Source organism: Castanea sativa, chromosome 5 (assembly GCF_040712315.1).
Source record: "Castanea sativa cultivar Marrone di Chiusa Pesio chromosome 5, ASM4071231v1".
Taxonomy (NCBI): domain Eukaryota; kingdom Viridiplantae; phylum Streptophyta; class Magnoliopsida; order Fagales; family Fagaceae; genus Castanea; species Castanea sativa.
The window spans coordinates 55,650,027-55,662,191 of record NC_134017.1 but is presented as its reverse complement, the minus strand read 5'-3'; the positions used below and the strand labels follow the sequence as shown (position 1 = coordinate 55,662,191).

The window sequence follows — 12,165 nt, the reverse complement described above, 5'->3', positions numbered from 1 at the left end:
CTTTGCGTATGTGTGTACATTTGTGTGAAAGAGTGTGTATAATATACACCATACATGAACTTATTGACACAATTTACTCAAGGAGTTTCTCTCTCAAAGAAATAAATTTGTCACCATTCAGTTTTCAGGCAAGGAAGGAATTTTACAGAAAGAGATGTGATCCAATGAGAAAACACCTGGAGAATTAGAAAAGATTTTTTTTCTCTTCACCAAATGTTTCTAGGGTTACAAAGTTCGATGTAAAATAGGCTGACCCATTATTGGAGAAAACCCTTTCTAGAATTTCCCACAGGCCATAACCAAATGCATCAGCATCACTAAGAAGCTAGTGTAATTATTAATTAGTACTAGTCTAATGAACTTTGGTTCCCATTGTAGGAAGCTATAAAGTCTTAAAGACTTACACATGGCTGTATTGCTCACTAGTACATAAAAACAAATCAGAATAAAACCCAATTAATTAAAGTTTACAAGATAAGATATATGCTTGTCGACCAAGTAATGATCATTAGTAGATAGAGTTCACTATCACCTGTGATAGCTGTGATTATGTGATCACCACAAGACCCAAACCTCTGTTTCTCTATCTCTAATATCTAATGTCTGTGGGGCTCAAAGTCCAAGATAATTTGTCTCCATCCCCAATATCACTATCCTTAGATTAACAAAATATAGGAAGAGTTATCCATAAAAGCAAGTTTAATACTCAAAACCCTAGGTAAAGTAAGGGGTCCCCCCATTTTGAGTCTTAATTTTGATGGGGTCCTATACTAATTGCAGTCCCAGCAATAACCTTCTCAAAAGAATTAGAGTAAAGGTATGTGTCCAAAAACATTCTTTATAACAAAGTGCAATTATTAAACAATAGTGGCTAGTGTGGGGACTGTGGATTGTGGCTTACGGCCTTACTCACATGTTGTGTTCCCCTTGTCTCTGATCTCAGACATCTGATCCATGTCCTTTGCTCATGACATCTCATCCTGTTTGCCTGGCTTGGTTTATATACAAAGAAAGGGGAAAAAAATTCCTAGGTTGGGGTTTGACCAAATGGCTTTTTCATCACCTTACAAATATACAGAAGCATCTATATTGGGAGGAGATATACCATGCATCCGGGTGCATATATCTTCTTTTTTACATACATATTTTAGCACTCCAAAAAACAAAAAACACCCACATTCGAGGTGCTAAGCCTAAAAAAAAATTGTTTTTTATTCGCTATCTCTTGTTCCTAACACTTTTCTCTCTTTCTGATCTCGCCACTGGCACCTTTGAGTTGAAGATGGGCATGGGTTGATCAAATTGGTGTGGGTCGTTTTGCAGATCAACATGGGTCATGGTGTTGAGATCAGTTGGAGGCATTAAGATCGGCATGTGGTGGTGGCGTGGTCAATCTTGGGTATTAAAGCAATATGGGTATAAATTTTTTTCCTTAACATGTAGCCGGAATTTAAAGTGGATTGCAACAATACAATACTTTATGCCATTTTTTTTATAAGAAAAACACAATTAGAACTAAGGTCTCTTCAAGGGTGTATATGGAACATGGCATACTTGACTTCCTCCGCTATGAAGAGCTATTGCTGTGGATTGAAATAATTACCCTTTTTATAGTGGCCAAAGTGTCTTCCATATAGGGGGTCACTCGAACAAAACAATTTACTTATTTTTTGGTTGAAAGGGCTAATATATTAGCTAGACAACAATAAGAACTAGACTATTAAAAGTAGTAACTGCCCTAACAAGTGGTAGCAAGTTCTCTATCATAGGTGGTAGGTTATCAAAATGCACATAAGTACAAGACAAATTAAAGCTCAATTTTACGAGCGCATCAGCGTACTGGATAGCCTCACAGTAAATATGCTCAATCCGAGTCTTGAAGATAGTTGTCAATAGGTTCCTACAATTTGTGAGCAGTGGTTCCAATAGTTGGTTAGCAACAGAGTTCTTCCTCAATTGAACGTTAGATTACATCTAGTTTGATAATAAAGTTTTCAATGTGGAGTTCTGAGGCTAAGGTAAGCCCATCTCTTAAGGCCCAAATTTCCTCTAGACAGCTTGTAGAGGTGCCATTTCCCCTGGAAAAACCACAGAGCCATTCACCACTCGAGCAAAGCATTGCTTTTAGAGGAAAACTGCATTGATTTATTGTCACTAATGGCATAATTTTAAATGGCAGTGAACTGAAAGATGAAATTAAAATTTAAAAGGTGCAAAACGAATTTTCATTTTTAAATACGTTTAGAGCTAAAGTTTTCAACTTTAACGTGTAGATGTAGACTTGTAGTTGTCCCAATAAAGCCTCAAGAAAAAGAAAGTAGGAGGAAAAAGACATAGGGGGGAACCAACTTTATAAACCAATCACGTTTCTCATTTCCATACTTTTCTTTAGTTCCACCGCGTAAGAGCATTCAAACTTTTCTTTGCTTTGCTTTAATTTTTAGACCATAACTAGGGCCTAGAACCCATTAGGTAGAGACCCTTGAGAAAATCTCTCACATGCCTAGCTTATATTGGATTGGAGAGAATACTATGTTTGTTGGGACCTATACAAGTTTGACTGAGACTGGCATAATGGTTACAACCTTTCTAACATGGGTCCCCAAGTTTCCCTCTCTTTTCTTCCATTCTTTAGAAAGTTTGATTATTTTGGTTTATAAAAGTTCCTTTTTTGTTCTCCAATTTCAATTTTCAAATAATGGTCTATATTAGTTTGGCTTCAAAGTCAATGATGCTATACAATTTTTTGCAAGGAGAGCAATTGTAGAAATACTATGAATTTATTCTCAATGTGGGCCATGTACCACTAAAAGGTTCTTTGCCTTCTAAAGTGTAAGTATATTTCTTCAAGAAATCAAGTAGGGTGGATTGAAATGATTGAAAAATCATTTATGTAGCTACATGTGTCTTTGATTGGCATAAGTTATATAAATAGCCTCAATCTTAATTCAATCAAAGTGGTTTATTCCAAAAAGGACATTAGATAGGGACAAATATATCAAACAAAGTTAGAGAGTATGGGTTGATAACAATTTGATAAAAGATTTCAGTATATTTCATACCAAAAAAAAAAGTAGAGCTAAATTATGATTCATCACCTTTTGATTAAACATATTTACAGTTCATCTCTTTGCAGTTTAAAAAAGGGGAAGAAGGACACAATTTGGTGAACCAATCAAGCGATGCCATATCATTATCTATATGAAACCCTTTTTGAAACAACAACTATATGAAATCCTAGTTGCACATAATCCTTTTTCATTCTTCCTTTTTCTATTATGGTTGCATTCTTCCTAATAGGGTGATTATATTTGTGGTTTTAGCTCTTAATTTTAATGAATGCAAGGTCCCAATTGATTGATAATGTCGTGTGTTGAACCATGGACTCTAATAAAGTGTGGCACTTAATTGGTAAAAAAAAGGCTTTCATTAAGGTGAGTCTATGACTAGTTGTGGCCACAAAAGAATCACACAAGGAAGAGATTTGTTGCCATATTAAGCCAGTTAATGTATACCCTAAGTACATTCATTAATCATCTATTTTAGGAATTTTTTTAATGAAAAATTGTCTAAAAAAGTTGGTTATTTTTTTCATTTTACTATTCAAAGTTTTTTAAAATAGTTTATTAATCGATGCCCAAAGGGCATTCATTAGTAAAACTCTATTAACTTTGGAAAGATAAGATTGGTTAATTAATTGGGTCCCTTATCAAGTTTTAATGCGTGAAGATTGAATTGAATTTGAGTATTGTTGATTCAATCCCACTTAAACCTTTTGAGTTAATATGTACCAAGCTCTCTCAATCTCAAATATCAAATGAAACAATAAATATAAAAGGCAATTTTTATCATGGGTTTGGAAGGTTTTGGATCAAATCATTTTTCTATGAAGCTTAATATAAATAAACTCTAAAACCAATCCGTCCTCAAGTTTATTCATTATATATCTCATGTCAACTCAAAATTTCATTGTTTTAGAAGTCGAAGAAAACTGTTTCGTGAAAATTTTGAGAAAAATAAATCTTAAATTGGATGAGTTTAACTTAAATACAGATAACAATACTTTGTCACAATATATTAAACTATCGGACCGTAAATAAATTTTAAATTGATTCATTTAGCTTGTGAGAAGTGAGAAGCCCTTGAAGTTGATTGCGATCCCAATATGAAGGCCTATTTTGTTTTAGGGGTTGCGTGACTCGGGGCCTTTGTTTGAGGAGACTCCAGCCCAGCTTAACTGCATCATGGGCTGTCCTCTGTTGACAATCAACTCATGGGCCTCTTTCATCTAAAAAAACATAATCTCATGTGCCTCTTCTTTATCTTTGTTTATTTAAGAGAAAGTATATATATATATATATATATATATATATTTTGAGTAATTATTAGGTATTTTCGGATTACAGTGATGTGAGGTTTGTTCCTCTCAAATTTATAGTAAATTTTATTAATAATTTTCGTTCTTTTTGGCATCAATCTGCTATTGTCATAGCTTAGGATGCACGGACACTCATTTGGAGTACCGTACCCATATTGTATTTATGTTGTACTTGTGTCGTAACGGTGTTCTATTTGCCGTATCATGTTATAATTTTTCAAAAATTACTTGTGTCACCATATCGTACCGTATCCATGTTCGTGTCTGTGTCTGTGTCTATGCATCCTAGTTCATAACACCACAGTTGTAAAGCTTGGGGAAAACATGAAAAAAAAAGAAAAGAAAATTTAATTACTTAAACATGTCTCTCTCATGGAGAGAATTGAACAACATCACTAATCACAAAACTCTTGGTCCAGACTCCACCAAAGTTAAAAAGCTTATAAATTTTGTACTGTGCATTAAAATGGCCTCTAACGTAATTGGGGGGATTTGACCCAATTGTGTGCCTAGACTTGAGTTTAGATGGATGTGAGGTTTGTTTGGTTTTTTGTTCACATGTTCTTCCATGTGGAAACTCAGGTCGCATTCAAAAACCCATTTTATTTTAATTATTAGTCATGTCAATATTTTTTATCCATTACTTATAATGGCAAAAACTATTTTAACATGACACTAAAATAATATAGTCTAAACCAACACATTTAAAATGTTAGAAACCATTTTGACATACAGTGCAAACAATAGGAACCAAAATAATAATTAACCCTTAGAGAAATATATTCATCACCAATTTCTTGTGATTTTTTAAACAACATTGAGAGAAGAATAAATTTCTTGTTGAAAAACCAAAGTAATATGTTATTAAGGTCGCCATAAATTCCTTCCCTTTATAAAACCAGAATGATTCATTTACACAGCATAAAGCATGCTAAAGTAAAGGAGAGACAATTTAACATGCATATTCCTTGGGAGCATTACTCAATTTTGCATGATCTGCCCTTCTTTGCTTTCTCCTCCATTCCCTAACATTTCAACAGGAGAGAAAGATTGAAAATTTTGTACATTGTCACCATTGACATAGACTACCTTAAAGATGTCATACTTAAATTCGAGAGAATGACGATCAAGATAAGGCAGCATTGACCTTCTTTGATCAGAGTTTAAAATCCATGAGTAACAAAATTGGAGTGACTTCCACACGTAAAGACATGCCACACTTGGGCTGCTTTGGCATTTCAAGCAAACTCCAGCAGCAACACCTTCCATCTTTAGAAAGCGAGATTTGAATAATGCTAAGCATGCATAAGAAAGGTCATTTAGGTCTCCACCATCAGAGGTCATTGCTGCATTCATGGATACTGTGTCACCAGTGGAAAACCTTACGGCTGAGAAGCCATCTCTTGATTCTCCAGCATATGCATCAAAGAAGCTATGCTCAACTAAGATAGCCATGCTTGATATATTGGTTAACATTGAGACCTAGGACAAGAGTGAAGAGGGTATTAGAGGAGAAGTGCCAAAAAAAAATTAAAGAGAATCTGATGGACTAGGGATGCAAATGACAAAATACTTAACAAAAGAAGTCATTATATGATCTTTTCTGAGCTAAAATCATCTGAGAATTCCCACTAGGATTGATTAAACAATTATAAAAAAGAAAAATGATTAGATATTCATTGAATAAGCACCGACGTGATTCTCCCACCAATAAATATAATTCACTTATTACACAGTTACTGATATAAACTCAAAAAGTAGTGTTAGATAGCTTATATTTATTAGTGTGAAGTACCATGCAAGTTGTAATCTAGAAAAACTCCCCTCTTCTGGCTCCAAGTATTAAAAGAATTTAAGAAGAATAAAATTTAGCTACAAAATTAGTTGTAACCTTAGGTTACAAATTTACTTAATATCTTTTTATTAGGGGTGAATTTTGACAAATCTACCATTGAATTACATATTCTTCTTATATCCTCCATACTTGCAAAATTTCAAGAAAATTAAAGATTAATAACTATGTCATCAATAAATTTTTTAAATTACAAGTTTTTGTAATTTAAAATTATGCACAAAATATAAATTTATAGATCATATAGTAAACAATATCCGATTAATACAAAATTTAAAATGTGTATTAAGAGCATAAAGAACATGCAATTCAACGGTTAGATTTTCAAAATATATTGTAATATTTATTTTATTGAGTGAGTTTGTAGCCTTAAGCTATAATCAATTTTGTAACTAAATTTTGTCCATTTAAGAATATAGGAATTAAGAGACTATATTTCAAGATCAATATATTTTTTTTCTTCAAAATTTAACAACGTATATAATGTCATATCATTAAAAAATTTAAATAAATAATATTAGATATATATTTAGATCTTTAATATTTAATATAAAGATTCTAAACTATAAATTAGATCAAGTCAAATAGAGGGGATATTTTTTATTATGTGAGATTGATTTCTAGCTCTGCACTAGTTTAATCTAAGTGTATGTGTGTGAAATTCTTATAGACTTGAATTCCGACCCTTGCCACTCTCACACCTTAAAAGTATTTATACTTATAAAGTGACAATCAGGCCAAAATGCGTTTTAGTAAATAGTAGTAATTTTATTTTAAGAATAAGTTAAAATGTTAAAATTTTCTTGAGCATTAATCACGCAATAAAAGGCAAATAATCATGTGGTAGATGGACCTTATGCGGCCCATTACCCCATCAATCTTGTCATGACCTAAAGTAATGCTCCATGGTTTACGTTGTTGATTATGGTCTATGTGCTTCTCAAAAAAGAAAAAAGAAAAAAGAAGACTTATGGTCTATGTAATTTCTGGAGAACTTTTTTTTGGAAAAAATTAAGAAGAATTATTTTAGTCTATCTAGAAGTGAACCACATAAAAATAAAGCTAAGATATTTAAATAAACATACAAGGAAAAAAATGGGAGCTCTGATAATATTTACTAAACTTACAAGGCTAGTACTTAATGATTCTTTGTTTTCACAAGATCTCTTCAGCCATGCTCCATACCATATAATCTGAACGAAAGATTAATCAATCAAGATCTCCAAAAACATGTTACTGTTTGGTTCTTCCCATTCAAATGAAAATTGACATAAATGAATTATCAAAAAATATCAAATACACTTCTAGGACCAAAAAAAAAAAAACACTAATAGTGTAAGGCAATGTTTAAAACATCTTAAGTTTTATTAGTCTCATTGGACCATCGAAATATGTGCCTGGAAATCAGGCTGATTGGTTTAAACTTCAAAGGACAATCAAAAAATTTGACTTGATAGGAAAGGAGAAACAAAATTAGTACATTTTTTCTATCCCAAAAAAAGGTACATATTAAATACCAATTTACTCAAATTACAGGACAGCCAAGTGTTACTCAAATGTAACCATAGTCTTTTTTTTTTTTTTTTTGGTGCGGAGAGTTTGAACTTATGGCGTCCGCTCATGATGATTGCTCTTTATCATCAGACCAAGACATCAATCAGTTTTTGGTGTAGGCGAGGATTGAACCCCAAATCTCTTATACAATCATTAGAGACTTTACCAGTTGAGCTAACTGAAACCCACCAAATGTAGCCATAGTTGATTAAATAATTAGCAATAATAATGATACTAAATGAACAAATAAAAGACTGATCCATTGATTCAAAACTTAAGTTGGAAACTAAAAAAAGGGCTTACACTTACATAAAATTGCTTTTGCAATTAAATTTATTTAGAATAAGAAAAGGAGGTAAAGAAAGTTATATATATATATATATATATATATATATATATATATATATATATATATATATATATATAGTTTCGTTTAACTATCCATTTTGAAAAAAATTTTATGAAAAATTGAAAAATCTGTCAAAACAGTTAATTATTTTTTTATTTTTCTATAAAAAAAATTTACAAATGTCCTAAGGTTACATGTTAGTAAAATATTATATATACATATGTGTGTGTGTATGTATGTATATATTTGTTGTAATCCAAATTCCAAAGACAAATAATAGTTTAAAAAACTTTAGGGAACACTTTGAGTGAGAATCAAATTCGGAAACAAAAGCAATTGAAACAAATATTGTTCATGTAAAAGTAAAACAGTATAGTGGAAACTGAAATACAGTAAAGTAATTGAATATAAATACAAAGCAAGTATATTTAATCTGAAATGAAGTGAAACATGAAAGTTCTTACCATATTTCCATGAATGCTCTTGAAAATAGAGTTCTGTACACAACCAAGAGTCTCAGTGCATAAAGAGAATTGTTTGAGGGCGTCAATAAATTCATCAACCAATACTACTGTTGGCCTGAAGATGAAAAAGCATATATCCAAATTTCTATTGTTAAAAGGCACAAAGCAGGCCATTCTTTTCTCTCTCAGAGTTTCAGTCTCAGCTTCCTTTGCTTATTTTCTTTGAAGCTTCTGTCTCTCCTAAATGAACCAAGGAGAGCAAGAAAAGCCAATGAATACTCGAACCTTCGATGAGAAAATTGTTTAAAGGTATAGTTGAAAAGACGAAAATTCAATTGGTCATGGTGACTGACTTGCCACCTGCCAAGTCTTCTTTGGCTACTTCAGCTTTTGAGACAGTGAAAAAGGAATTTAAAAAAAAAAAAATGAAGGAAGACTTTGAAGTAGAGATGCTCAAGTCTTATAAATTGACTAGTTCTGGATGTTCACTGGCAAAAGAAAAAGACTGAGTCTAGATGCTAATATATAGAGAAAAAAGAAAAGTAAATAATAAGAAATTGAAGAAGGGGACTTGTATAATCCAAGGATTGGGAGTTCTTTCCCAAATTATTGACACCCTAAATCCAAGTTATCGGTGTTTGTCTTTTTGTTTTTGTTTTATTTATTTTTTTTGGTAATGTCATTAATAATTTACTTGAAAATTCGATGCCTCGTTCTCGGTGTGATGTGATACAATTATATGAAACTATCTCAGCCTTCTCAGCTTCTCACAATTTGATTTATTATATTTATATATAAGCCATAGTTAAACCATAAATTCCTAAAAGTTTTAAATTAAACCTTTTGCTTAAAGAAAGATTAAAAAAAAAAAAAACCAATTCAAAGTTCAGAGCATAGACCCATGCATAGTGATGTCATTAACAAAATAAAACAAAAATCTCTCAACAAAACACCGTCGTGTAATTATTTCAACACGTGCCTTTTTCTTTTCTTTTCTTTTCTTTTTTTCCTTGAGAAGAACACATGTGAATGCATCCTATTCCTATCTGATGTCACTGCAAAGAAAACGTGTGCATCACTGCATCATGGATTTGCAATTTTATGCCAACCCATTTTTTAGCAAATAAAAAATCAAAAAAATTCTTAGTTTATTATATTAGCAATATAAGATTTACATTACTGGTACAATGTAATTATCCTAAAATATCTATCCATTTTTATTAAGAATAACATTGAGGTACAATACTAAGTGTACATTAAATTTTCTAATTAAATTCAAACATTTTGGCAAATTAAATATAATTATTTTTTAAAAGGTTCACGCAGAAATAGATGTATTGGTTTACGTAAGAGTGTGCATAGAATATAAAAAATAGTTAATGTTCAAGCAAGTTTCAATAAAACCATTGTAACAGTTACAACTACACTTGTACTTGTGGTTTCAAGAGTAAATGTAGAGATACGCCCCTTGCAGTCGAAATTGTAGCAGGAAATGCTATTCAAATGATAAAAGCTAAAGTCATGATAAAAGCAAGGTTTTAAAAATCGATACGGTCGAAGAACCTGTAAAAGGACTGATTACTGATTTTATGGTCTGATCGAGATCAAACCAATAGGTAAACCGATAGTGTCATAAGTAATTTAATATAAAATGTTTAAATAAATTTTATGTGAATTTTTATTTTTCATAAATTTTTTAAGAAAATATTAAAAAATAAAATATTTTCTTTATTCTTCATTTTTTTCCTAATTAATAATAGTTGAAAAAGTATAATTTACTATTTAAGTTCCATATATATATATATATTATAAATAATAAATTTTTTTGCTGAATTATATAAATAATAGTTTGATATTTAACTTTCAATTTTTAACTATTTATTAAAAAAAAAAAAACCAAAAACCAAAGTTCAAAAGTTCAGAATGACTAGACAAGTCATTCGTTACCTTTCTTACTTTCATAGCAATTGTCACACTCACTGACTCACACACGTTCACTCTTCTCTTCTTTAATCTCTTTTTGTTTTTTTGTTTTTTTATTTCCCTTAAATCTATAACCACACGTTACCACCTACCCTCAACCTTAAGGCCTTAAAGTCAGATTCAAACTCCTTTTTAAATTTTACTCCTCAGTTTTCTTTCCACACTTTTTCGGAACTGCAGTACACTCCGGCTCAGCCGCTCCCTCTCAAATCTCAAGTATTTCTCTTTCTCAAGATAAGTTTTTGATGGTCTTTCTTTACATTTTATTCCAGTCAAAGCTCAAAGCACATATTTCTTATACATATCATCCAATAGAAGTATTTCTTTTATTTTATTTTCACCACAAATTTTCCCCAATTTTCCTTTAGTGCAAATCTAACAAGTTTGTTCTATTTTATTCAAGTTTTTCTTCTTATTCTTTTTTAGATTCAAGAACCGGTTTAACCGTAGCAATATCCGGTTTTTCCGGTTTAACCGGCGGTTTCCCTTTTTCCGGTTTTTCTTCTATTTTTAGTTTTTAATAATAACCGAACTGAATTGGTGTCCGATTTTCGGTTGAATCGGCCGGTCGGATCCAGTTTTTAAAACATTGGATAAAAGGCCCCAATCTCAGACAAGATGTGCTGTTTTTGTTTTATTGACAACTATGTATTTTAATTTAAGTGGAGAACTAAGTGTATTGCATCTAATGTATTTACTGGATTTGTGTTTTATCCTTTCATTAATACCCCAATTTTTTAATCCATGAATTAATGATACAAATATGAAGTTACAAAACCATATATAAACTCTTAAAGCATATTGTGAAATATTATAACTAGTCTCATGTCTCCTTTGCTATATTTCAAAATTATGTACACGAATTTGATCTTTATATACATAATTCTAATAGACTTCTACCCAAAAAAAAAAAACCAACAAATTTTTTTCCTCTCAATGGTTATATATGCCAGCACAACACTTTTAAGAACACAAACTTTTTCAAAACTTACAGAGATGACAAGTTTCGATTAATACAATATCATCTTCATATGAGTGTATCTTTAACACTATTTCTATTGTATACCAATCACCACATGTTACCTTAACAAAAAATAGTTGTTCGGTTGTTCCAGTAGACTTCACTTTGTAAACATTTATGTGTGGACCTTTGTGAAAACATGAACATAATGTTGTGATTGTACATGGCAAGGAACTTTCCTTGACAGTCCTCCAAATAAATTAAGAAGTGTTATGTCTTTATTATTTTTACAACACTTTTATAACAAATTTTAAGTAAGAAATTGTTGTTAGTTCTAATTTGAACTTATCACTGAAATTACTATTTTGCTCACTAATAACAATTTACCGCTTAGAGTTTATCATGAAAGTATTATAAAAATATTATAAACATAGTATTTGTCATATAAATTACATAGAATTGATTATATTTCCACCAGCCGTTGCAGGCCAATAGTTTATTTACCCCTTCATCAGCTAAAGCCTAAAGCATAGTTTTTGTAGGAAAATAAGCAAGCCCATCCCATATCTTTCCCCGGAATGCAAATCAAATGCATCAAGCTAATTGCCAAAGGCTTGTATTGTA

At 31.3% G+C, this 12,165-nt stretch overlaps 1 protein-coding gene across 1 annotated transcript; it reads right to left on the bottom strand.

The window, feature by feature from the left end:
- Positions 1 to 5,237: 5,237 nt before the first annotated feature.
- LOC142636209 (uncharacterized) lies at positions 5,238 to 8,883 on the bottom strand. Its single transcript, XM_075810340.1, has 3 exons — positions 8,598 to 8,883; positions 7,358 to 7,423; positions 5,238 to 5,860 (listed from the first exon to the last, which is right to left on the bottom strand). Exons 1-3 carry the CDS (start codon positions 8,769 to 8,771, stop codon positions 5,360 to 5,362), a joined length of 741 nt encoding a protein of 246 aa, XP_075666455.1. The 5' UTR covers positions 8,772 to 8,883; the 3' UTR covers positions 5,238 to 5,359.
- Positions 8,884 to 12,165: the final 3,282 nt, after the last annotated feature.